The 27873-nt window shown below is 40.0% G+C and overlaps 2 protein-coding genes across 2 annotated transcripts in view; both read left to right on the top strand.

Annotated features, from left to right (window-relative positions):
* Positions 1-6960, top strand: part of nbr1b (NBR1 autophagy cargo receptor b) — a gene marked incomplete at its 3' end in the record, with an annotated part of 63628 nt that extends 56668 nt beyond the window's left edge. Inside the window, exons 19-22 of the mRNA XM_083897078.1 lie at positions 2393-2538; positions 2638-2713; positions 4508-4601; positions 6787-6960. Coding sequence (XP_083753204.1) covers positions 2393-2538; positions 2638-2713; positions 4508-4601; positions 6787-6960 — 490 coding nt within the window. The remainder of the gene's footprint in view (positions 1-2392; positions 2539-2637; positions 2714-4507; positions 4602-6786) is intronic.
* Positions 6961-17450: 10490 nt separating this feature from the next.
* Positions 17451-26461, top strand: LOC310933551 (transmembrane protein 106B-like). Its single transcript, XM_083897065.1, has 8 exons — positions 17451-17582; positions 20660-20838; positions 22619-22682; positions 22860-23013; positions 23501-23641; positions 23848-23891; positions 24435-24488; positions 25304-26461. The coding sequence occupies exons 2-8, from the start codon at positions 20661-20663 to the stop codon at positions 25413-25415; spliced, it is 747 nt and encodes a 248-aa protein (XP_083753191.1). The 5' UTR covers positions 17451-17582; position 20660; the 3' UTR covers positions 25416-26461.
* Positions 26462-27873: the final 1412 nt, after the last annotated feature.

Genomic DNA, 27873 nt, shown 5'->3' with positions numbered 1-27873 from the left:
TATTTGATTACATTTCGTTACATTAAATGTAACGAAATGTAACCAATGAATAATGAATACATTTTGAATAAATTAATAATTAATACATTTTATTCTGTATGACAGTTACATCTGGCCGTTTGAGGGTAACCATTATGCTGATGTGGCCCTCAGTGAAAAGGAGTTCGACGCCCCTGCTTTAAGCCCTCGGCCTGTTTTTTAGGTCTCTGCTCAAAAATTGCAGACTCATAATGAAATGAGTATAACTCTGCAACCACAAAGTCTATTTGAACAATTTATTACTGGTGAAGAGTAAATGAAGATGGCACACAAAAAAAAAATATTTCAAGTTTGAAAAAAAAGAAAAGCCATTTCAGGATGGAGTGAACTCAAGTGAACCACAGCAAAGTACAGGCAAGGTCTCATTTGTCACATTTTAGAAACATCTGTGCCATTTGTATTTTTTCATGTATTAAACTACTTTTTTCACTTTAATATCACCATTAGTGTTCAATAAAACGGTTTAATAAGGTATAATTCTATGTATTTTCCAATCCAAAAACCACCAATCGCAATCGAAAATGTGGGCAAATAATACTGGGCAGATAATATTTGTTTGCACCACTAGTTGGCGCCACTTCCCACAATCGAACAGCTGGGCAATTTCTGGCAATTTTCTTGTTTGTTTCTTGACTTGGTAGACATCTCTAGTGAAAACCATTGCAAACAGGTAGCGTAGTTGTGGTTTTCATGCGTTGAATAGGTGGACCGGTAGAGCGGAAACTTGATCGACTCGACTCAGACAGTTTTAGAGTGTTTTACTTTTCAGGCAATAACAAGAACAAAATATGTTATACTAAAGAGCTCCTGTCGCAAATAATGTGGAGCATACTACAAGTACAGTATTTCCACAGGTTGCTACAAACATCAGACGTCCAATTCAGTCCTCAGTATCAGAGTCAGTCAGGTCTGCATCTGTGATCATCCTCTTTGGGTTGATTGTCATGTCTGCAATTTTCAGAGGTTTGTACATTTCAATCCACTGACATTCTGGGAGTTTGCATCTACGGCTGCAGTTGCAGGACAGCAGTTGCAGCACTGCCTCGGGCTGGAGATCCCCACATCCATTCTACACTGAGCTGACCATCGTCATTTCTGGCCCAACCGTGCTCAAGTGGGCTTGGGACTTGCAGATGATTTTTCTGACGACTGGCTCTCCAGATGCCAGCCTGGTAGTTGGCACGCATAGCATGCATGAAGACGCAGTCCTCGAATGGTGGAAGCTGGCTAGATTCAAGCTCTCCATGCTGCGTGTAGAAAAGCTGGTGGCGGGCTGTGTTGATGTCCTCTGTTTTCATGGATGCTATGCTGTGTAGAGTTTGCATGTGAAAGCTTGTAGCTTCATGAATAGGTCCATGGATTGTTCCCAGGACTGTTCCAGCTCATGAAACACTTTTTGAAAAAGCCCTGATCTCATGATAAGCTTCAAGGCTCTGAGCTTTCCACGGCCAATCAACCCAAAGAGGATGATCATAACATGATCACAGATGCAGACCTGATGTTTGTAGCAACCTGTAACTGAAATACTGTACTGGCAGTATGCTCCACATTATTTGTGACAGAAGGAGCTCTATAGTTCACTGTGTAAAACATATTTTGTTCTTGTTGTTTTGTTACGACCATGAGTAAGGAGTAAAGGAAGTAACAAAACCAGACGGTTTGTGGTTGAAATAGGAAAATGTATTTAATGTGTATGTTCTCATTTTTTATCACATTTTCATTCACATTATTCCTGAGGTGAGTCTATTATTATAACAGTCGGGTCTTGATAAAAGGGAAAACCATTCTTGAAGTGATTTAGACACCCTGAGTGGTCAACAAACAGCATAATACCAGCATAACACAGTTTTCACTCTACTGTTCCACCTATTCAACGCATGAAAACCACCACTAAGCTACCTGTTTGTAATGGTTTTCATGCCAAACTGTTCATTAGAGATGTCTACCAAGTCAAAAAAAACAAACTAGAAATTGCCAATTGCAGGAGGCCATTTTTGGGGTCTTGGCCTATGGACTTTATCTCAGCGAGGGATGGGTCGATATGAATGATTGAGGGCGCTGTGGCTTCCTTACAGCCAATAGAAGGACACTGTCGTCGGAATATTGATTGACAGCTTTGTTAGCCAATGAGAAGCAGCCAAACTCCCAGCTGTGATGCAGCTGGAGTCAGCTGGCTGCTGCCTTTGATGAGGATGCTTCCCCTAGGGTCGTTTTTTTTTATTGTTGTTTAGGGAGGAGATGCTATGCACCATATATGATTTTATTTGTGGCCACATAAGTGGAACATCACATTTTCTTTATGTTTTATGGAAGGATTCTTGAAGTTTTCATACTGGCTGTTCACTTTGTACAGTCCTGAGAGCAGTGGAGAAACAGATGTTCCTGCTGGTAATGACGACAATGATGACGACGATGATGATGAGGACGACGAGGACGACGATGATGATGATGACGCTGGTGAAGGAGCTGAGGGTAATGACTTGTACCAAACTGAGGAATGTAAGCACGGCTGAGTCTCCATGTACATCAGAACTCTCTGTCAGCCTGAACATTGTGGATCGTGTAGCCTCTTGTTATGTGTGTGTGTGTTTTCTGCAGCCTCTGGTTCTGAACAAACACAGAGAGATGACACCGAAGATACTGAGGACCCTGAGGACAACCCTGAAGACCCCAGGTCTGTCACACAGAGTACAGTGATGACACTAATGGGAAATGCATTAACTGGCCCAAGGCTTGGTTACACTTGTTTGTACAGACACCTGTCATGGCCAAAAGTGTTTGTCTGCCAGAAACTGGTTCAGGTATCGGAAAATGTGCACTAGGTGAAAATAATACAGTTCCATCACGATAATTGTGAAATCTTTAGACATACTTCTGCTATTACAGCAGTCACAATGTATGTTTGCACATTATGATGATTGTATCTGGAAAAAAGCAGCTGGAAATGTGGTATCCAAGTTTCAGGATACAGCTTTAACCTCTTCTTCACGGTTGCCCCCGGGATCGGGGGCAGCGTCAGACGCAGCGACAAAAGCGTCATAAAACCATATCTAACTTCAACAAATACAGACATGCTGCATACCCACAGAAAGGTCAGAAACTCAGCTAGAAGCTCATATAAATCATTCTTATGTTCACGAAACACAGTTAAAACACAGATTGATCAAACAGCAGGAGCGGAAAAAAACCGTCACAGCGCACACATTGAAAAGCGGCACCGGAGCGCCACCCAAATGCGTCATATGCATTTATGTCCTTTTGACTCGCTAATGAAGTGATTCACACGCATTTGGAGAGCGGGGTCTGATTCTACCGGTTTAGAGGTTTAAAACGAGCTGTCAATCACCCTAATTGACCAAGGTAAGCCAGAGCTATGGCGCTGCGTAACTGAAGACACTTCAGAGCCACAGAGTTATTATTACGCACCGCACAGGGAGCATCGATTTTAGGCGAGTTATTATACTTTTTTTTTTTTTTTTTTCCAAAACAAGTTCTTTTTAGACCTGTAGTGACATATAAATAAAATTGAATTGGTTTTTAAAAATTTGGTACCTAAGAAATCTAAAATGGCACAGATGGTGCCAAGCTGAGCCAAAAGTGAGAACGCCCAGACATCTCTTTACTAAAACCGCTGTAATTTCACTCTGCTTTATTTCAGCAGCATCAGACTTTGCACAGCTCATGTCCACATGTTGGTACATGACCTCCATGTCTTTTTAATCTCCTACTGCATATTTTAAAGGTGATATTTGCTTTAAAATGCAATATTTTTTTAGGCGAGAGAAAAAAATCCCTCATTTATGCTGTGTTTCATGTACATTTACTTTGACACAGTGACATCTACAGTGAAACTTACACCTCTGGTGGAATCTCACAAGTGTTATCTTTATTTTGATACCAAGATAATCCACATAGAGCTTGTAACTGCATAGGTTTACTCTATTTAGTTTGGGCATGTCATTTTCGAGCAGGGACTCCAAAAGGAGGGTCAGGGAAGAAGAGGTTAACAGGCTGCACACGCTCAAACGCACCTAAATCACTTTGCCCATATTGTGCACCATACAAGCAGACACAGAGGCATACATATGCTATGTACAACAGAACTAGAATGAATAGACAAAAAGTCTGTTTTTTTTTTGAAAGCCTATAAAAAAGGGGATTAACACAGAGAGCACTCTATATAGAGACCTCCAAACCAACCGAGACAGTGCCTACCCACTCCTATCATGGCTAACGACCCCTATTCTGACAACAAATACAGCGGCGCAGACGGGCTTCATTGCAGAGCAAGATGTGCAATTGAGCATTTAAATGGAGTTCTTAAAGCTATACTTACCTTTCTTGCATGTCTCAAAGCACTTTGAATTTGTAAAATAAAAAAGCATGTCTGGGTGTTTAAAGTTTTTCATTGGATTACTTTTGTTGTTACACTTACACTTGTCATGATTTCAGTATTATCTTTCCTCAGACACCCAGGTATAACCAGTGGTCTGGTGAAAGGAGCTCTGTCTGTAGCTGCCTCTGCATACAAAGCCCTGTTCACTGGACAAGGCCCCACACAGGTCAGCAAGTCCTTTATATCCAAGGACCCTATTTCATTCCTCATGTTTTATATCTCTGTTGTTGTAGGAAATTGTTATTCAAGATCCCTCTTAAGTACCAAGTTTAGGCCTGCCCCTATTTGTGGTTACAAATGTTAGATTTCTTCAAGCAGATGTGTCAGATCCGATGATGTCAAATCTTAATTCTGGATAAATAGGCAGCTAACACATGGGACTAAAACAACCTTCCTTTTTCAAATGACGCGCAAGCGCAAATAATATTTTTTTAGAAATCAGGGGAAAACTGAGGGAGGGAAAAACAATTTTACATCAGTAAAAACCACTAAAATACAGCAGCAGTGTGATGCCAGTCGTGGACCAGACTACTGTGTTTAATATTGAGATTTTAGACATTTCCCTGATAACTGTCGGAGATTAACCCACATTTTTGGGACTGTTCAATATTTTTTAAATGATCTTCAGTTCGGCACTGTTCGGCTTGATCCTTGTGTCGGAGGTCTCTGGAGGAAAGACTCGCCGCTTGCAATCAGCGGTGCTGTCTGCTACTTGTGCTACTGCCTTTTGTTGAAATGGGCTTTAAACAAACTTTGCAGTGTGCAGTCACTTGTTCCATGTCTGTTGCCGCAAACCCAAACCAGTTCCAAATCACTGAAGATACTAGTCCTTTCTTGGGAACAAAATTTTCGCACTCATTTGCGGTAGCCATGTCATGTGTGCATCCGTGTGCCCGGATGTCCAGAGGGGAAACAAGTAGGGAGGGTTCCGCACAGAAGCTCCTGTGGGCAAAAGGTACGCTGTAGTAATATGGCTCGGCATGTGACGTCATTACTTGGCGTGGCCGCCATGTTGGAGGCTTACTTCACTTCCTGTACTTCACTACTACTACTTGGACCACTGCGCACTGTAGACGTAATCTTCTCAGTCGCGTGTCTTAGTTTTCTTAATTTTGCGTTACTTACCATCTCAACCATGTTAAACCGTTGCTGTGTCGTGGGGTGTAACAGCGCAACATACAATCGCAATGGGAGAAAGATCGGCAATGGATTCACTTTTCACCAATTTCCTGCTTGGAGGCGCAACCATGGAGACCCAAGTATCCGAGTCGTCGGCTCGCTTTTATCGCGGCTGTAAGATTGGAACCGACCGCAACAAGTACATTATTTTGTCAGATAAAGTACGGATTCACGTGGTGTTAACGTGCGAGGATGAAGACGCGACATTCCTTGATAAGATTGTGTCTGTATGTTGTGCTCTGACAAACATGATCCCTAGTGTTATGCTGAAATAAATGTGCATTAAATACAGCCATAAGTGTCTGCTGCATGTGAGCTTCCCACTCACAGTTCGTTCTGGAAGGACAGAGATACGGTGTTTGCGTAAATAGTCGATTTATTGTCTGCAATAACGAAAACAAAAACACAGCCGTTTCTGCCGCCGTCTGTGCTCCGCTTCTCTCTCTCTCCACACATCCATACCCACAATCTTATAAATTCTTTCAATACTATAAATAAATGGGTATCTATACAATATATAATATATGTATTATGTATATATATATATATGTAGTACTTGTGGGACTGTTGCAGTGTTAGGAGATTTGACAGCCATAACTGACAGCTGCAGTGCGGAGGCATCATCGTGTCAGTAAAAAAGCTTAGTGAGTGACGATTTTGTCCACATAGCAGTCGCTGGCTTCCCTATTTAACGTATCCCGGTAAATTCCACATCCTTTTCGGGATTTTAACATATTTTTCTTTATTTTCTTTCTCCCAACTATGCTTCTGTTTACATTCACAAAGCCATCAACATGGCCGCCACGTCCCAGAATGCAACACGGTGCCCGAGCCCTATAGGAGAAAATAATCCATGTTTTTATTTTTTAAATCGTCCGGAACAAAAAAACTCGAATTAATCGATAAAATCGATATTGCCCAGGCCTAGTGGGAATTCAAATTTAGTTGGAATTGGGAATTTAATTATATTATTATTATTTTGATGTGTTCATCTCATTCGTATAAGTGAAATAGGTATGCAAAGCTTTTTTGTTTTGTTTAGCTTTTGTTTGTTTAAGGTCCAGTTTGTAAGAATTAGTGACATCTAAAGGTGAGACTGCAGCACAGAACGCCTTCCCTTTTTGATACTGAATGTTCAGTAGCAGGTGGACTGATATCCTGTTCCCGTACAGCCTCCAGTGGACGAGACCACCCAGGACACCATGATGGCCGTGTTGGTGGAGATGGGCTTTGCAGACCGGCCGTTGAACCAGCGGCTGCTGAAGAAACACAACTACAACCTGCTGGACGTGGTCAATGAGCTGGTCCAAATGACTGACAGTGACTGGTACTCCACACGCTACTGACAAAAGAAGAAAAGCAGTGGAGGAAGATGGGGGGGGGGATAGAAGGAGATGAAACTGAAGAAATGAATAATGAGGGAAGAGGAGAAAGGAAGAAAGTAATTTACACTCAACTACCTTTTTTTTTACCTTCATCCTTCTGCCAATCTCTCCTTTGATACAAGTATCTTCTCTGTGATAGTACACTGGAAACATGCTGCATTACACCATGAGACACCCACTGTCTGTGGAATTTATTTTAATGTAAAGCCTTGTTAGTGAAGGGGTGTTTATCTGCTTACCATTCAGAGAGCTGAGGGAAGACACGTGCCATGTGTATGGAGAGAATTGTGTTCCTTTATTATTCAATCAAATAGAATAGATTTGAAACCAAAAAAGAGATTTGAGAGCAAAAAACAGTAAGTGGCAATCAAAAAATAGTTTGAGATCAAAACAGAACAGGTTGAAAAAAAAATGGGAGAGCATATTTCTTAAAATTCAATCAAAAATAATATTTGTAAGTAAAAACACAACCATTTTGCTTATAAATCAGTCATCTTTGCTTTAAAGTTAAAAACCTTTGCTTGCAAGTTACAAAGTTTTGTTTGCAAATCAGTCCTCTTTGTTTGCAACTTCTAAAGTTTTGGTTGCAAATTCAACAGCACTTGATGGGCGGGGCCTACGCTGGTGGCTGAGAGAAGAGTTTCTATTGGTTGGTTTGACCTGGCTCCAGTGCCAGCTACGTCTTCTGCATCACACCCACTTCTCCCCTGAGCTACTGCTCGTTTCCCATAAGTAATGAATTGTGCTATATATCATTGGCTACAGTCTGCCGTACATTCACAACAACAACAACTACAACACAAGTAATGAATTATAATGCCCTGCTGCTGCAAGCACACTGATTAGCAGCAACATGGTTGTCTCTGTTAGTCACGTCCTGAGCAGAGTAGCCGCTGAACACGGTGCCATTTTCCGCTGTGTCGCGAACTGGCACCGTGTTCAGTGGTTTAGTAATCCGCGGTAGTATTATTGTGTAGGAACCGTGACGTTTTGGCAGTACTGTGCAACACTAAATGTTTAAATCACAGCCAGCTACGTTGTAGCAGCACAGCACAAGGGAGAAGTGGATGTAATGAGGAAGACGTAGCTGGAGCCAGGTCAAACCAACCAATAGAAGCTCTTCTCTCATCCACCAGCGTAGGCCCCGCCCATCAAGTGCTGTTGAATCCGCAGACAAAGAGGACTGATTCACAAACAAGAACTTTGTAACTTGCATGCAAAGGGGACTGATTTATGAGCAAAATGGTCATATGAATTTGAAGAAATATATTCTCTCCTATTTTTTTCAATTGCAACCTGTTCTGTTTTTTTTTTTTTGATTGCCACTTACTCTTTTTTGCTCTCAAATCTCTTTTTTGGTTTCAAATCTATTATTTTTGATTGAATAATAAAGGAACACAATTATCTCCATACATGTGTAGCATTTCTAAAGGTTAAGACCATTATATCCCATGAGCACTCCCCTACTGTCTACAGTCTAACCATACAAAAGTGATACTAAATGAACCTGTGTTAGCTGCAGAAACTATGCAAGCAAACACACCTTCATATACACACAACATCAAAGTAAAAATTATATTTGTTAGCATTGAAATGCTACACTTACAACCGTCCTTTTATATATATATATATATATATATATTTGTTTCAGGTCAGTGATAAAGTACAAATACCACATACTCTAATCTGCACTGAGAACTTGTGTCACTTTGTGTCACATTTGAGTTAAGTCGGAGAATGTGCTTGTCAATCAGAGGGAAAAAATGTTTGCTGTACATCAAATTGTGTAATGAGCTCAGTCTTTCACACCAAAGTCCACAGAGAAAATGTGTATATACATATACTGTATATTTTCTTTTTAGCTCACAGAGGCACAGGAGCTGCTGGTCTGTTGCTGCCTCCACAGGTGACTTTGTCACTTTGGAATATCAGAACAAAGAATATCAAATCCCAAAAATCCCAGTCACAAAATGACATATTTGAACTTACTGATGGAAGCAGGAGGACATTAAACAACTAATGTGTTGCATGATGTAAAATCACTGATTTTCTCAATGGACTATGGTGTAGGGAGTGAGCGGTGTATACATTCCGCAGTCTAACTGATCTGATCTAACTTCTAATGCTGGACTTGTTCTGCTACCCTGCCCTGACAGGTTCTGTAAACAAGACTTAAAGACCCAGTCACAAGAAAAGGGGACATACTTTTATGTATGTTATTGCAACAAATGTGAAGGGTCGTCATTACTAGCAGGGATGGTTATTCAACTAATTAAGATACTTAGCTTAATGCTAATTCATCTTACCAGCCTTTTTTTTTTTTTTTTTTACACTTGCGAGAGTTAGCTAAGACTCATTAGCATTTAGCTTACCAACTTTAGTATGTTAAATAACTAAAGGAGGTTAGCTAAATGCAGCCAATTTGAAATGCTGGTAAGGCATAAACATCGAGCTAACCACCGTTGGTAGTAAAATAACTAAATGCTAGCTCACAATTTGTTGTAAGATAAATGCTAATGCATGTTATCAGCCTTTTTTAATGCTGTCTTACCCAATAGTATCCAGCTGCAGCTATCCAGCAACAGTACTTCCGTCACGTCAGGGTGTTGTTGTCACACCAGGGTGTTGTTCTCTGGGGCTGCAGCTGGATGCTTCTCATCTTACCAGCATTAAAAAGACATGTCAGTTTGCAGACATTTTCATTCACCACAGTAAACACAATGCAAAAGGTTTGACATCAAACATTTACAGATCCAAATACTTCATTGGTATAATTTCATTTCACTACATTAGGCAAATTGAAGTCCATGCTGCTATGACTTTTGAGGCAGTGACATACTAAGCTAGCAATGACTGTGTCATTAAGCCTCATCATTAAGGCTTTGTTTGGCTGTGAATCACAACACAAAAAAATGACAATAATGATCGCGACTACAGTCATCAGTCAGCACAAAAAGCTTTTATATATGACTTTGCTTACTTGTCATTCTTATGAATATAGCCACATTAGCAAGTTCTTCGCAAGTGTGTGGTGGGCAAGTGCTGTTTATCGATGCTTTGGCTTGGGTTTTGGTTCTGGTTTCCCCCTGACAGACTTTTTCTTCCTGCTGACGTGAAGAGGTTGTGCATCACATGCATGTGCTGAATATCAGATCTGACCACGGACCAACAGTTCAAGTTGTTTTTGAGTCAAAACAGCTGTTACAGAGGCAACACCAATGGCAAGGTTGGTGTTTGTCCTTTGTCCGATTTGGGTCTGGTTAATGTTCAAATATGTTCAGACATAATTAGGGCTCAAGCACACAAGTGTGCGAGGACCTATTGTTATTCTAGGAATTCTTGTTATTTTTCTCTCCATGGAATCTCTAATTTTACCCCCTAAACGAATTTCAATGACTCACCATGAAACAGGAAGTGGACTATAACTTTGCCATACATTGACCAATTGGCACGAAACTTCATCGGTGACATGAGACACCACCCACGTCTACGAATGCGAATTTGACGCAAACACCGTAGTAGATCTTCCCAGACTGAAAGTGACCCATCACTTTGCCATATATTGACCAATCTGCCCTAAACTTCACATGCGAGATTAGTCTGCGAGGGTGGCGGCTGCAAGGGTGGTTGGACAGATTACATGAAAAACAACGTGAACCCTTGATCTGGCTGGTTTATCTGTAAGATGATTGGCCCATGCATAATGATTAAGAAAGCAAACTGTGATTTAAGTGATTGCAAATGTGGGCACCTGTGAAAGTCATCATAGGACTCTTTGCATCAAAGAAATTCTAAAAAACAAAACTTCTTCTTCATTACGTCATTTTTCACTACTACCTTTCTAGAAATGGGACAAATAGACAGACATTATTTGTTCAGACAGAGTCGTCAAGGGTCTCTCATCTGCACATAGATGTTATGCGGTGACGCAATGCAAAAATTAATGTTTGGTGTGAACGCAGAATGAGTCACAAAATAGTCAGATCCATAAAGTGGAAAAACAGTGCATACAGATGCATTGGAGTCTCAGTTTGGGCCTGTACTCCAAGAAGAAATACTTCAATCAGGTTAGGGTTGGTCAAAACCATAAGATGTTGTTAACTTGTTAAAAGTCAAAGTCTTTATGATATGACACATATTACTTTTTGTTTTACAATATACACTCAACAAAAATCTAAACGATGAAAAACTTGTAGTTATTGTTATGTGACAAAACAGAGTAACTATCCAAAAATAACAGTACAACTTTATCAATAAAGTGGCTTTAATTTGCGAGCATTAGGATCAATTTCAAAACAAAAGTCCTGGAGTAATGGCAGGAAGAACACAATAACGTGTGTGTCCACCATTAGCCTCACGCAGAGCGGTACACCATCGATGCATGGACATCACCAGGTTGTTGATCATGGCCTGGAGGATGTTGTCCCATTCCTCCTGCAGAGCCACTTGAAGTTGGCGGCCGTTCTGGGGAACGGGAACCCGGTTCGCTGTTGTTCCAGTCTCTCTGAAACAAGTCCACAGGCGGCTGACAGTGGAGTGATGCACATTCAGTTGTGTTGCCACAGCTGTAACGCTCAAACCAGCACTCAGCATGCCAATGGCACGCTCCCTCATGATTTGTGACATCTGTGGCATATTGACAAGTGACAAAAGTCCACATTTTGGTGTGCCCTTTTATTGACCAGACCATAAGGAGTGTCTGTGTACTGGTCACGCATATTGACCACCACTCTGTCATGCTCCATGACTCACGTGACTTGAAATACTCAATCTGAGATTGTAGTCAATAGGAGTGGCCAAGTGACACTGGACTACTGGGTTTGAGCAAAACAAATCATTCCATAAACAAATGCATCAAGAATCTGAGCAAATGTCATGACACTTTTTTTCACCATTTCAAGTTTGTGCGTTTATATTTTTGTTGAGTACATACAACAAAACATAGGACATACATAGGATTCTCTTTTACAATGTCTGTTTAATTAGGTTGCTTATTTTGGGCAATGTTGCAAGTCAGCGAGCAGGTCTGCTTAGTTGAAATATTTGGTTTTTTTTATGTCACTTGTTAATGTGAGGAAGCACTATATCAGCCACAAACAGATTTTATGGACATTCATGTGCCAAGCAATTAAAGTTGATTTAGTTAACACCATTAAATCATGAATATATGTACATCATATATACTATTGTATATCATCCACATTGTCCACCTCTAATTCCATGAGGTCCATAGGGAAGTATTTCAATTACACCATTTGCTTTGAAGGTGCATATTTACACATTAAAAAGTAAATCTGGAACCTCTGGGATTGGTACAATGTGATGATCTGTGCCCATGTAGGTCCAAGTATCTATGATTGTGACTGCATTTTTATTATTAATATTAATAATATTCTATATGTATATATTAGTTTCTGTCAAATCACTGGAGAATAACACATTTTTCTGTACTGTATGTGTAACCTGCTGTAGATGACGAATGGAAACAGATATACATTCCCCTGTATGACTTTATTGTATTTGCACATAACCGTTTTCCAGTGTTCTTTAAGCTCTCCCTTGTTTCAGTGTAGTCTATATGACTGGTGAATTTTAACTGCTCTTCTATTAATACATAAACCATAAATCATTGCTACATGTGTGTTTAGACCTTTTTAAACTATCAAACAATGTCCAATACCATGTAGTGCAGTGCTTCCCAAAACCAAACTATATGGGGACCCACTTTTTTGAAGATGGCAAACTATTGGGACCCAAATCACAATATACAGTCAATTTGGACAACCGCAAATTTAAGCATAATGTGTAGCGCCTCATTTACAGGCATATCTGTAACAACTAATATCATTTGAATTCAGCACTTAAAATGCTAATTTGTTTGCCGACTCAAAAAAAATATCCAGCTACCCACCTGTGAGCCAGTGTTTGGGAATCACTGATCTAGTGGTCGATTGTTGATGTGTATGAGGATGATTTATAATATGTAATATGGTACATAATACAGTCTTAACCATTCATTTCCTACCTCATGTAGTTTATTAAGGGTTAACAGGTAGGCACACTTCCTGGAATCACATTAAGTTGCTTAGAGGTGCTCTTTGAAGGGATGTATGCCACTCTGTTCATTATCTCTCCCAGCTTCAGTCAATTTTTCACCCCGCTCCTGTGTAATTGCTCACTGGTAACAATCAGCATTGACACACTTCATTTAGCATGACAATATTGTGTTTGTTTTGTTACGGGTTCTTTTGGAACAGTCAGAGGATTCAAGCACCTCCTGTTGACTCCTCCATTGTGTATGTGAAAAATGATTAGAGTGGACCCAGATGGGGTCATATGCATGGGGAGAAATTAGAGAAAGAGATATGGTGTTGTCCCTGTTTTTATTTGGTGGTTCTCTGGTAGAACACGTCGCCTTCCAGTGTGAAGGTCCAGGGGGTTTGGCTCCAGGGTCAGTGTAGCTGCTGATGTGTCCTATAGTCCATATAGCCTACATCTGATCTTGGAGAGATGTCGTTACGAGATTGTCGAGTTCCAGTTGAGAAGTAATAATTGCAAACTTACCTTGGGCTAGCCATTGTTAGCAATACCAGGCGATAACAACGGGAATGGTGTTATGCTGTGTTCCATTTACACCAGAAGTCAGAATTGGGAGGGACGTCACTCCCAAGTTCACCACTTTCCAGATGATAAGTCAGAAAAAAGCATGGACAAAAACTGGGTAACTATTGTTCGTAATACCAGTCAAAAACAACACTTTACACAGTGTAGCAAGATGTCTATGGTTAAAAGAAATTATGATTTACTGTGAAGCGATGGCATGTCTGTGACGTTACAGTTTACGCTCATGTGATGAAGCCAACGTCAATGGGAATGGTCTTATGCTGCGTTCTGGAAGTAGGAAATCAGACGAGGAGAGACGTCACCCCAAGTTCACCGCATTCCAGATGAGAAGTCAGAAAGTACTACCTGGCTATTGTTAGCAATACCAGTCGATAACGCTGCACATGGTATTCTGCACACACAGTGTAGCAACCTGTCTATATGGATAAAAATGAGCCAGTCCCATGTGACTGATTTACTGTGACCATACAGTTCTAACACAGCAATGGGTATGGAGTTATGCTGCGTTTCATTTACATGCAAACTTGAAAGTCGGATCCAGGAAGGACATCACTCCCAGAGTCCAAAGCGTGGACCAAAACTAGCTTGTCATTGTTTACAATACCAGTCAATAATGGTATTTTCACACAGTGTAGTAACATGTCTATGGTAAGTAATTACACAGTACTAAGTGACTGTGAAACAGACAGAAGTGCTGTTGTATGGTGGCAGCCATCGTGGAGTCCCATGTTGGGGTTGGTGAGGTTGCTCCGAGAATGACCACAAATGAAACACACCGTTCCCCCCTGTATGAATGGGTGAGTGAATGGGTGAATGGTAAAACGGTAGTGCAGCTTTGAGTGATCGTCAAGACTAGAAAAGCGCTATCTAAATACAGACCATTAAACATAAAATCACCTCACGCTCCAGCCAGGATCTTTGTGTGCTCCCTCCTGCTCAGCTTAAGCCTGTCTCACACTAGAAGGTCTGATATGATTTTTAAAATGTGGGAGACCACAGACTAGATGATCCAGTCAAGATGCAGGACCACACACTTGGAATTCAATCAAAGATTTCATAGAGATTTGCAATCTCACAGAAATGTGCGTGATTTCAGAATATAAACCGACATGGAGGTAGACTGTCCGCATAGTTAGTTAATAGCTGTTGTGTTTGCGATGTTTTGTGCTGAGAAACACAAAAAAACTCTGGATGAAGTCATGGCTGAGAAGACAGAGTCAGTGTGACTTGTACAAGTTATGTTTCTGAATAAACGTACATAACATCTGTTTCCCTGTCAACTCGCTCTCATTGTTATTGTGGGGTTCTGCTCACACCCCCAATCCCATGCCCAACATCAGATGGCACCTACGGTTGGGCACATTACGAGTGTATGTACAGGACATTATTTCCAGACTTTAACTGGAATCAAAACCGTATGTAACAATGTGAACTGTGGTATTTGTTCCTTCACACATGTATGAATACAGAACTTGTGGTTGAAATCAGTGATTATCAGCTTACTTCATGAGTTTACAGGTTAAGAATTTAAGATTGTTTACACTTTTCCTTTCTTTCTTTGAACGCTTGAAGGCTGTGGTTGTTGTATTACCAGGCTTGAATTTGCTCTGCTGTATGTGTGTGTGTGTGCTGGTGTTGTATCCTCTTTAAAAAATGTCATCAGATTGTTTGGAGTTTGTCTTTTTGTTTGCACGTGAGAGAAATGGAAGGCTTTGTGGATGGAGTTGATTATATTTGTCGAATAAAAAAAGCACTTATAGGATTGTGTGCCGATACCACTGCTTTTTCTTTCTTTTTTCTTTCTTTTTTTAAATCAAAAATATCAAAAATATTATATATACACTACTGTGCAAAAGGTTCAGGCACCACCAGCTCTGTTGTTTTGAATGCTCATAACAATACCTGCAGCAGATCAAACATCAAATAAACCACTGCTCTAGATCTGGTCTATATTTTGTCATAGAAGCATTCCCACTCTCTTTTTCCCCCAAACTTTCTACAGTCATTCTGGCTCCACAGCCTGCAAAAAAACCTTTCCTCCTCACACAAGCTCTGCAGACTGAGCTCATGTTAACATGCACAAACAACCCAGCCGCACACAATTAAAACAAAATAGAATATCTTGACAGACCACCACAAAGGAATTAGTACTGTCTACCTAGGTTTCACCCATTTACACAAGATTTAAAAAACACTGTACTCACTTTTAAATAGATGGAGCATCCACTGGTCAGCACCTGTTCCTAACTTCAGGCGGAATTCCTGTCCTTCTTGGTGGAGCGGAAACTTTCCTTACCGGTAACAACCTTCAGTAAGAACTCAGGCCCTGACCAGTGGAGCGTCCATCCCATCCTCGTCGCCAAAATGTCAAATACATTTCTAGAGTCATCGGTGTTGAGTAAATCAAGTCTTTACTGCATGCATGGAGGAGAGACTCTGTGCTGTTCTCTGACTTTCCTCCAGATAGCTCCAACATTTATACAGTCACATCAAAGTATCTTACAAACACAATAAAACATCAAAGTTACAACAAGGAAACACACTTTGTTTATGACCCACAGATGTTATCCTGTGCACCTCATGTTGACCCCTGGTTTACATTCCCCCAGAATGTATTCACAGCCTGACTGTTGGTTAATTGTTATGTTGAACAACACACAAAAAACAAAAGCATTTCACACCTTACACTAAAATTACAGAAACCAAGAAAACTAGTTATTTCCCACATTATTCCATCAATCTAGTCAGGATGAAAGGAGAGAGACTCATTTTTGGCTTTTCAGATTAAATCTAAAATAAAGCTTCCCATCAAAGAGGAGCTGTATTTCAATCTGCTGAAAGAAAGAATCATGAAGCAGTAAAAAGGATATTATCACCCTCCACTGACACTTAGTGATATATAGGGTTATATGATAACTATATGATATATAGTTATTAGTTATGATAATAGTATTATTCATGAATAATTCAATGCATTTGTTTTTTTGAAGATCATGACTATTTTTATATTTGGCTGGAAAATTAATTATTTCATGGTATCAGCCCTAAATTGTCAACCATATTTCTGGATAAATGCCATTGATTGTTTTTAAAACCATTCTTAACACACATAGAGGGAATATTAATTTTTAAGGATTTTGTCCTGATAATTTCAGTTTAAATATTAATTTCAGTCTATCTTCAGTCTCACCATCACTAAACATCAAAAATGACGGCAATGTCTCCCTCTGAGATGTTCAATTCAGTTCAGTTTAGTTTATTTCGAACATGTGAATAATAACAACAACGGAAGACGAAATGAAACAAAACAAAACAAAAAAAAAACATACATGTAAATAAAAATAAACATACAAAATAAATATACAAAATAAAGCAACACAATACATTTTAACATGCCTGAAAAGAAGTAGTAAGAAGAATAACTTATATAATACTACCCCTTCTCCATTTTCTCATTTTTATCACAAATTATTCTGGCTATTTGACGCATACACTATTGTAATAATAATAATAATAATAATAATTATTATTATTATTATTTCTATATTACGTTTTTATAAGCTGTGATGACAGAGAACCTTCTTCCTCTTTATACTTTATACCTTTTTTAAACTGAATCAGGTTTGTACTTTGCCTCAACACTTCACTCATACTGTTCCACAGTCTTGCCCCCGGATGGAAATACAAAAACTTTTCTTTGTGGTACGCACAGTAACAGTACTAATAGTAAATGTACTGTTGTGTGTATTGTGTAAATGTACTCATAGCTTCTTCCGGATGTTCTGCCTTTATTTTGAAAGCTGTCAGCTGCTGTTGTCTGTTGTTGTTTACGGGCTGGGCTGTTTTGAGCTGACGTACTCGGCAGCTGCTGGATCTCAGCTCGGTTCAGCTCTCGGTAACTGCAGGACTTTGTTGACAGACAGTGGGACAGGAAATGAAGACACTGTTGAGCGGCTGAGGTTAGTCCGTGTGTTTCCCTGTCCTTATATTTACTAACAGACGCCATATTGTGAGTGAGCTGCGTCACATTGTTACGTCTTAGTTAGTTTCGCTTTACTCAGTGAGTTCAGTTCATTTAGAGTCAGCTGATGAAACAAAGAGCGTAGTTCAGGCCTCTTATTCTGTACATTTATCATACACTTATTCTCAGAACTTCCCCTGTACTTTCTTTTTTTTTGTGGTTAAAAAGTATATGTGATGGGGCTGGGCAATATGGACATAATATCACAATTTAAGCTAAATCAGTATTTCTGTAAGGCTGATATGACTTATATATGACTTATATAAGACTTATATAAGAATTATATATGACATGTGGATGTTTTTAAGTGACTCACACCAGCAGCTCGTGTGTCTCCAAAAGCTTAGAATGCTGTGGGGGTTTCTTTCTATAGATAGATAAATAGATAGATACTTTATTTAGAGCTGCAACTAACGATTATTTTCGTAATCTATTAATCTGTCTATTATTTTCTCAATTAATCGTTTGGTCCAGAAAATGTTAAAAAACGTTGATCAGTGTTTGGCAAAGCTGGAAATTATAATGTTCTCGAATGTCTTGTTTTGTACACAAACCAAAATGATTCAGTTTTAATGATTTCTTTGTTATGTGGTGCAAAGAAAAGAAGAACATATTCACATTTAAGAAGCTAAAACCATCAGAAATCTGGTTTTAATCATGAAAAAAGCTTCCAACCCATTATCGATTATCTAAATAGTTGCCAATTAATTTAGTAATCGATTAAATCGTTTCAGCTCTAACTTTATTGATCCCAAAGGAAATTCAGTGACATACATTGAACATTGAACATGCCTATCAAAATAACAAAAAACTATACAAAAACTATATAAAAATAGAAAATGACTAGAAACAAAATATACAATAATATATTATATACAACTATAAACTAGATTAAAAATATAAATTGACCGTAAAATAAACTATTAAAAGTATAATGTACAACACCTGACGAAGGGGGTGGGCGTTGTCCAGTATGGACAGCAGTTTGTCCAGGGTCCTTCTCTCTGCCACTGAGCCAGCTCTCCTCACCAGTCACCAGCCTTCTCAGAAAGTACAGACGGCTCTGTCCTTGCCTGTGGAAAGTGTCCATGTTTGCTGTCCAGTCCAACCTGTCGTCCAGCTGCAGCCCCAGATATTTATACGTCCTGACCACCTCCACATCGACCCCCTCGATGGACACGGGTTGGAGATGTGGTTTCTTCCTTCTGAAATCCACCACCATGGTGCTCCGATGCTGCTGACCACAGTGTCCGACGTGCAGCCCTTCAGTCTTACGTATTGTGGTCTCTCTGTGAGGTAGTTTGTAATCCATCTCACCAGGTGTGAGTCCACCCTCATCTCTGTCAGTTTGTCTCTCAGCAGGAGGGGCCAGATGGTATTAAAAGCGCTGGAAAAATAAAAAAACACGATTCTCACAGCACCGCTTTCCTCATCCAGATGAGAGTAAGCCCCTGTGTAGCAGATAGAGGATGTGCGTGGTGGACCTGGGGTCTGAGGAGATGGCGCAGCAGCCGTTCGAAAGTCTTGATGTTAGTGCCACTGGTCTGAAGTCACCCAGCTCCCTAGGGTGTTTTGTTTTAGGAACCAGGAGGATACATGAAGTCTTCCAGAGAACCCCAGCTGCAGGCTCAGGTTGAAATACTGAAGCAGCTCCCCCAGTTCAGCAGAACAGGCCTTGAGCATCCTTGGACACACTTTGTCCGGGCCCACTGCTTTCCTTGGCCACAGCCTCCTCAGCTCTTTGTTCACCTGATTCTTGGTGATGGTGAAGGGGGGTTGAACTATCCGTGGTGGTGGTTGGGAGGGGGAGGAGGGTTGAACTGGGTGGTTGCTGGCTGTAGGATCAAACCTGTTAAAAAACAGGTTTAGCTGGTTTGCATCCACCGCTTCTGTGCTGCTGCTCTTCTTCTTGCAGCCTGTGATGGTTTTCATGCCATCCCAGATTTTTTATCACTCTATGACCAAGACTCACGGATCTAGCCCCAAAATAAGAGCAAAACAACAACTGACTTTCAAGAAATACAAGCAGAAATGTCTTACCTTTGCTGTTTATCAAAACAAGTTATTTCCACCAAAACAAAACCACTTCTAATGAAGAACTACACTTCCCAGCATGCTTTGGGAACAAATCCAGGTCTGATTGATCATTACAGAGTGACATTAGATCGTTCTGATTAGAGAAGGGCGAATGTCTGCCTAAATGCGTCATATGCATTTATGTCCTTTTGACTCGCTAATGAAGTGATTCACACGCATTTGGAGACTGCGTCTCCAAACCGTGTTTAAAACGAGCTGTCAATCACCCTAAATTGACCAAGGTAAGCCAGAGCTATGGCGCTGCGTAACTGAAGACGCTGCAGAGTCACAGAGTTATTATCACGCACCGCACAGGAAGTATCGTTTTACAGCTATCAGTTATCTTCCTTTTTTTTTTTTTTTTTTTTTTTCAAAACAAGTTTTTTTTAGACCTGTAGTGACATATAAATACAATTAAATGGGTTTTTAATAATTTGGTACCTAAGAAATCTCAAATGGCACAGATCGCCTATACATCTCTTTACTAAAACCTCTGTAATTTCACTCTGCTTCATTTCCACAGCATCAGACTTTACACAGCTCATTTCCACAAGTTGTTATATGACCTCCATGTGTTTTTAAGCTCCTAATGCATATTTTTAAGGTGATATTTGCTTTAAAATGCAATATTTTTTTTGGCGAGAGAAAAAAAATCCACACTCTCACAAGTGTTATCTGTAGTTTTATATCAAGATAATCCACATAGAGCTTGTAACTACAAAGATTTCCTCTATTTAGTTTGGGCATGTCATTTTCAAGCAGGGAATCCCAAAAGAGGGTCAGGGAAGAAGTGGTTAAACACTAAAAACACAGCCATGCCAGTGTCTCTACGCAACCCTGAATTATCTTCTGTTTCATGTAGGGCTGTGTATGTATAAGTACAGTACTCTCTGCAGGGACGCCAATTTCTGTTCTGTTGCATGTTCTCCTTGGCTTTAGCATGGGGGCTGTTTCCAGCAAGTGTGATGCGGGTCACCAGCACAGTGGCACTGACCAAAACAATGACCACACGCCAATAATTGATGATAATGGGAAAAAGCGGAGCTCTAGCGGAAGACACTGCTCGGGAGAGACTGTTCACTGTCCGACCTGCCAGGGCACAGGACGCATACCAAGAGGTATTGAAACATTTCTCCAATGATGTCATGTCGCATTATGATCAATTCTGATCCCTTTCCACTTTTTTGTTTGTTTATAGTATAATAAAATTGTGTAGTTTGATGTCCTAAACAACAAAGAGAATCGTGTTCAGCCCTGTCACTGTGCCAACCTCAGCTGACCTCACACCATCACAAGGCCACATAGAGACAAACAACCATCCACTCACACACTCACACCTATGTGTCTAATTTGCCTCATCACCAAATCTGCATGTTTTTGGACTGAGGGAGGAAATGTAAAAAACCCAGAGAAAGGATATTTTAATTTATATAATGAATTTAATTAATATATAATATTTAATTTATAATATTTAATTTCACAAGTTAATAAATAAATAAATATAATGATTATCAATTCAACAGCCTTTAAAACCAGGAAAGTCCTCACAGATACCTTATAGGACGATAATATGACGATATGCTAGATCTATATCTTCATATTATGATATAATCTGTGACATGCAGTCATGGGAGGCAGGAGAGGCAGAGCCTCACCTGTCAATCTTGAAAAGAAGAAAGGGTTGATTATAAAATAAAATAAATATAAATTTTTATCAGCTGGTATATATTTATTAACCCATTTTCCATCCGAATCCACTTTTTTTTTTTTTTTGAATTATTGCAAAATGTCCGTATGTCTCATTCAAATACAGGGAGCAGATGTGCGGTGAGGCAGCACCTTGCTGTGCCTCTCAGTAGATCATGTAATCCCTCACAAACTATGTGATGTTATTAGTATTTCGCTAAACCTCTGTATATCACAAATACAATTATTTCAAAGACTAATTATATGCACTGACTTTCCAGAATCATAATAATGTATGAAAAAGGCTCACAGATTAATCATAAAACCTCAGTGAAAAGTCACTGGGTGAGGCAAACAGTACGCCTGACTCAAAGTCCCGATTTGCAAATTTTTTGAGAAGGCGGATTGCAAATGCAATATAAAAAAGAACGAAGAAGACGATTGTATTGGTTCCGGCTCATGGCAGCGGTGGCCCAAGAATCTGAGGGCTCACAAGCGCCCTCTGCCATGACCCGGAACCAATACAAACGTCTTCTTCGTTCTTTTTTATATTGCATTTACAATCCGCCTTCTCAAAAAATTTGCAAATCGGGACTTTCAATCAAAACAAGAGGTAATAACTAAAGGAATACCAACGGCGGTGCTTATGCTGCATTCCAGAGCCCATCCAAACAAATGGGATGTGGGACTTATCCTACCTGAATTGTACTAGCTCCTACTTCCTACTTCGTGTCTAAAACAACTCTACACGCAGAAAAGTAAAGTTTATAGCCTATTCATGTGACTACATGGGCGCCGACGTCATTTTGGTGAAGTCGGGGTAGGTCGATCAGCCCCGACTTCGCGAGTAGGAGGTCCCACTTTGACAGGCATTCCAGTGCACTTTTTCTCGTTGGAGGTAGGATAAGTCCCACGTCTAACTGGTTTGGATGGGCTCTGGAACACAGCATGAGAGGATTACTTCAGACCACATTATGGAATTTTGGAATTGAAAACAACTAAATGTTTCAATCAAAGTAGAAATTGAAATATAAGCTTCGATTTTGGGTTCATATATTTGTGCATCCGACGAGTGCCTCTCCAGTGATGAACCTCACCGCACGTCACTGGATATAATATCAATATGTTTCCCATTTGGACTCTTAACACAAATGTCTGGTTGCTGCTGTGCTTTTAGCTAACATGTAAAACCTTGATTTATGTGTGTTTCAGGTCAGGAGAGTAAGCTGGTAGCTGTAATCCCCTGTAATGATCAGAGGCTGAGGCCCAGACACACGTAAGAAACAAAGGATTAAATTCAATTCATTTCACTGAAAACATGGTTATCTTTTCCACGTTAATTTGCATTTGGGAAGCCTTGTCCAGTGTTTTTGTTGCTCTGTAAACATCTCTCTCCCCACACCAAAGTCCATAAAGCAAATGAGTTATTTTACTTCTACCTCCGCTCTCCAAGGAAGCTGTATGTGGCGGTGTCTGTTGTCCTGTGCCTGCTGATTAGCGCTCTGGTGTTGTTCTTCCTATTCCCTCGCTCCGTCCTCTTGTCTCCTGTCGCAGTGAAGTCGTCTTATGTTTATCCCACAGAGGAGGACATCCTCATCAACATTACGGTGGGTGACCAAAATTACAACCATAAATACCTGAAACAAAAGAAAAGTCTCCAACCAAGGTAGATGACATACATTTGGGTTCTTGTATGCCTTCAGATCTTCAGGTCAAAGTTGGGTCTTGTAGGTGGGTTTTAGGTTTGTTTAACATAGCAACTGAATTGAACAAGTAAGGAAACATGCAGAGACTGACAGGCCTAAATCAAATGGCAGGCCTACATCTGTCAGATGTTAAAACACTTCCCCAGAGCAGGGACCTTTTAGACAGTGCAAAGACCTACAGCATAATCCAGACCCTGCAGTAGATCCTACAAAGGTTCCGAGTCCCTTGAGAAAGGTCCTGTGTTAAAAACAAGGGATGCAGATTTTTTGATGGATGACAAAAAGTAGAGGGGTGGATTGATAGGAAAGTCTTTTCATTGACTCTAAAACAGTTAATTCATTCATTCATTCCTTTATTCGTCTACTATTCTTCTTCTCCCCCTTGCAGAACGTGTTGAACATCACCAACAACAACTTTGTACCAGTGCAGGTCTATAACCTGTCAGTGCAGGCCCTCATCTTTGAGACGGTGGTGGGAACGGTGTCTATTAAAAACGTCACCTCTGTCCCACCTCGCTCCGTCACAGCGGTGAGACACAGGTTCACATAGGGACTGACTGAAAAAGTGGTCGCAAGTCGTGATACATTACACAGCTGCAAAAACAATTCATAAGAATGGCATTAAGCAGCGTAGCATTCTACTTTGTTTACCCGTGTCATGTTATCTCAGGAAATGATTGTGAATCTTTGAGCAGGGAGAAGGAATGACTGCTCTTCCTCTTTTTCTCCTCACAGTATTCCTTCTTGATCCCCGTCAACCTGACAGATCCTGGCCTGAAGTGAGTCTGCATTGTTTTTAACTTTCATTAAGATCCTCTCCAAGTATGAAGACTCAGTGGTGTCACAGACGACAGAGAACAGCAAAGAAAGTGTTGAATTTTGCTCGCTGTGTTTGAATATGATCATTTTAGACTGTGTGTGTTTGAGTGTATTTTCTATAAATGCTGTAAAGGTATATCAGGAATGCTCTGTTTGACTGCAAGAAGACAACTGGGTCAGCTCAAAGACTGCTTTTCCAGTCTTGATGACCACTGAAAGGACAGTTTATCGCATTTTGCATACTCTTTCACACGCTGTTTGTGTCTATTTATGTGTATTTCTTCTCACTTCCCTGAGGTTTGGGATTTTAGCTGAGTATTAATGCTGCCACACATTGACAGAACCTGTTTGACTTGCTAACCTGGCAGCTAACTACTAACTGTTAGCCTTGCCTTCCTGGTAAATGCAATGTTTTACCTCAGGTCAAAGCATGTCTTTGTTATGATTGTTGTTGCTGCTGGTCTCTAACTCAGCTGTTCACTGCCCTTTTCTACTCTCTCTAGTAACTACTGCAAGAAGGTTTCACTGGCTGTCCACATCCTGTATCTGCACCTGCAGTAAGTACCATTGTGTTAGGTGTTTCTTATCCTCTTCACATATACACACCAAGGATACACCAAACATTGTCATTTGGATTTGCTCTTGGGCTTACCCCACTGGTAAACGGTATTGTTTGTTACAACTGTCATAAAAAAAAGTCACGGTAGTGTGCGTTTGTTGACAAACCCATGATACCAGTGAACTCTGGTTGGTGTAGTGGTTAGCACTCTTGCCTTTGCAGCAAGAAGACCCTGGTTCGAGCTCTGTTGGAACAACATCCTTTCTGCATGGAGTTTGCATGTTCTCCCCACGTGTGCGTGTGTTTTCTCCTGGTTCTCCGGCTTTCTCCCACAGTCCAAAAACATGCAGATTTGGGGATTAGGTCATTTGGTCACTCTAAATTGACCATAGGTGTGAGAGTGAATGGTTGAATGGTTGTTTGTCTCTACATGTGTCCCTGTGATGGACTTGTGAACTGTCCAGGGTGTGACCCCGCCTATCTCGCCTCCTGGGGAGCTGCATGGATGATGACATTGTTTAATTTTTTTAATGTATTAGAGATGAAAAATAACCCCCGAAAAACAAAACAAAAGAAAGACGGTGCTTTAGTCTATGTAGCTTTATTTTTTTGTGTGTGTGTTGCTTAGAGGATGAGATGACTTCAATTACAAAGTAATAACACAGCAAGTTTTTACTTATTGTCCAACTTTGACAGGGCCAGGTCATCAGTCACTTTAAAAGAGTTGCCTTCAGTAAACACAGTCAAAACAGAAGAATCTCTTTATTGTCAGTATAGTTTAACAATGATTTGTTTGTGGTCATTGTGCTGCAGGATGTCTATGACCATTTACTACCTGGCTCGCTATGAGCAGCTCTCCCTGGAAACATACGAGTACATCGACTGTGGAATCAACAGTACCACACCACACCACCATGAAGGATGAAGGACACAGGAGAAGACTTGAAAAAACACAGTGGACATATTGTTTTATGTTAAAATCCTAAATGAATTACTATGATGACTTAATCTAGGATTGAAGAGGCCTGGAATATGAGCTAGTGATGGTGTTCTAGTCTCTTGGGGTCTTTTGAGATAAAGTCCAGCACATTTTTCCAGTCGGTACCGTCAAAGTGGACTGGTGAGTAAACTGATGCACTAACCCTGGTGTGGACCACGGAGCTGGACTCTGTGTCCTGAGAGCACACAGACCAAAACTTATTTTTTAAATTCTTTTTATTCTTGAATAATTAAACCAAGCTTCTTAAATGTAACGCATACTAAAAATAATAAATCAAAATTGACAGAACAAGACATTTGAGAACATCATCATTTCGATGTTTGGGAAACAACAATCAGCATTTTCTGACATAAATGAGATAAAATAGTCGGCAGATTATTTTTACAGATACTGTGATGTGATTTGCGATGCATCATTACTTATATGTCAAGTGTGTTAGAGTTAGTGAGGTTAGGTGAGACTGCACAAAACAACAAAGCTTTTCAGAAAACTACGATGGTCCTCACATACTGAAGAGGATGTAAATATTCTCTCTGGTGGTTCAAAACATGCCCTGGGACATCATTTATTATTCGTTATTATTATTATTATTATTATTATTATTAGCTGTGTGCATAGATACGCCTGAAAATTATTTGGATTTATGAAACCGAGCGCACCCGAGCGTTACTCTTTATAAATCACAACCAACTCGTAATGCAGAGGAGCTTACATTTGTTACAATAAAAATAACTTTTATCACACAGGAATTAAATTAAACTAAAAAAATGTAAATATCAGATATCAAATGTAGATATCACATAATTATAGAAAATTCCCTCTGATCTTCTCAGTTGATGCTCAGGAAACGAGATCCCTGAAAACATTCTCTTAATCTTATTATCCCAGAGAATGCATCTCACACCACAAAGTATTTAATAATCACAGCATTTATTTGAAAATGTATTTCACAATATCAGATATCTTTGATTATTCACCCTTCTGCCATCGGAGTCACAGTTTCTCCTCTCTCCTGTTAATGTGCGCATGCATGGCTTATTTTTGTTGAGCCACACATTTATTTGTTCATATGCAAGCTGCAGGCCCTGGTCCTTTTGGGCTACTGTAGGCTACTGTATTTTTAAAGTGATAATACACTTTAACTCGGTATTACTGTAGTCAGGCTTCAGTTTAGTAACTACCACCACAAGCTTCCTCTGAGATAATCTGAAATACTCTTCTACTGATTATACCAAAGGATGTGATCAGAGTGAACGTCAGGAATTTTGAACAGTGAGTAGAAAAGGAAAAAAAAAAAAAAATCCTAATAATTAGAGTTTCACTATACCAGTGTGTGAAGAGGAAGAGGAGGATGATGAGAGAATAAATCTGCTGCTGTTTCCACAAACTGTATTTGAACCTTGGTGATAATGGTGTTACTGTGAGAGCTAAACAGTTTGAGAACCACTGCACTAATAGATTTAAAACATCATGAATTATCATCATACAATTATTGTCATTACAATTTAAAAAGAATACGTTGTTCAAACGTAATTCATGCCAATAATTAGATGATAACATTTACGTGCATAATTCAGTGACTTTGTACAGGAGGGACAACATTACGGCTCGTACCAAATGAAGCCAAAACACCAGGGTTGTTTCCTGGTAGCTGGTGAGGTATCGATCATTAGCCATGGGACAGGGACTAAACTAATGAAAATATCACAATCACAATGAATTCTAACTAGCATCTAAGATTAAGATTAAGATTAGTCCCTTATCAGTCCCGCAGTGGGGAAATTTCCAATTACTGCAACCGTGAATTAGTGAACACACACAGCACACAGTGAGGTGAAGTACACGCTAACCCGGAGCTGTTGTATGTGTTTACTATGTAAATTGTCAGTTAATTATGTTGGTTTTATAAACATGAATAACCACAGTGTTTTTTTGTACAAGGCACCTTTTACTGAGTCATTTATAATGTAATCATGCATGAGCTCTGTGACAGAAGAACACTGTACCTGTATATAGACGTGTGCTGTCAAATTCACTTTGATGTCTCCTCGCGGTGGCGCTGCTCAAGTGAATGGGGGAAACTTGGGTGGAAGTTACCTGGCCAGAGAAGAAGGAGTTTACAGCAGGATAACAGGTGAGAAAGCTTCGCCATTTTTTTATGATTGACTTGCAATAAGTTGATCATCACAGAATCACAAATGACCACAACTGAAGGTGTGTAACATGAATAGACTTCCAGGCTCACACAACAGTTATGGCACCTCTTCACTATATAGTTCCAGCACGATTTGGCACGACACGACTACTGTTTGGTATCATTTTCTGTTGCTATTGTTTTGCAATTGCCAGTGACGACACTCTGACCAATCAGTGGCCGTTAGTC

This window comes from Microchirus variegatus, assembly GCF_963457635.1.
Source record: "Microchirus variegatus genome assembly, chromosome: 10".
NCBI lineage: Eukaryota > Metazoa > Chordata > Actinopteri > Pleuronectiformes > Soleidae > Microchirus > Microchirus variegatus.
Note: the sequence above shows the minus strand (reverse complement) of the source record. Positions and strands in the feature narration are given on the sequence as shown.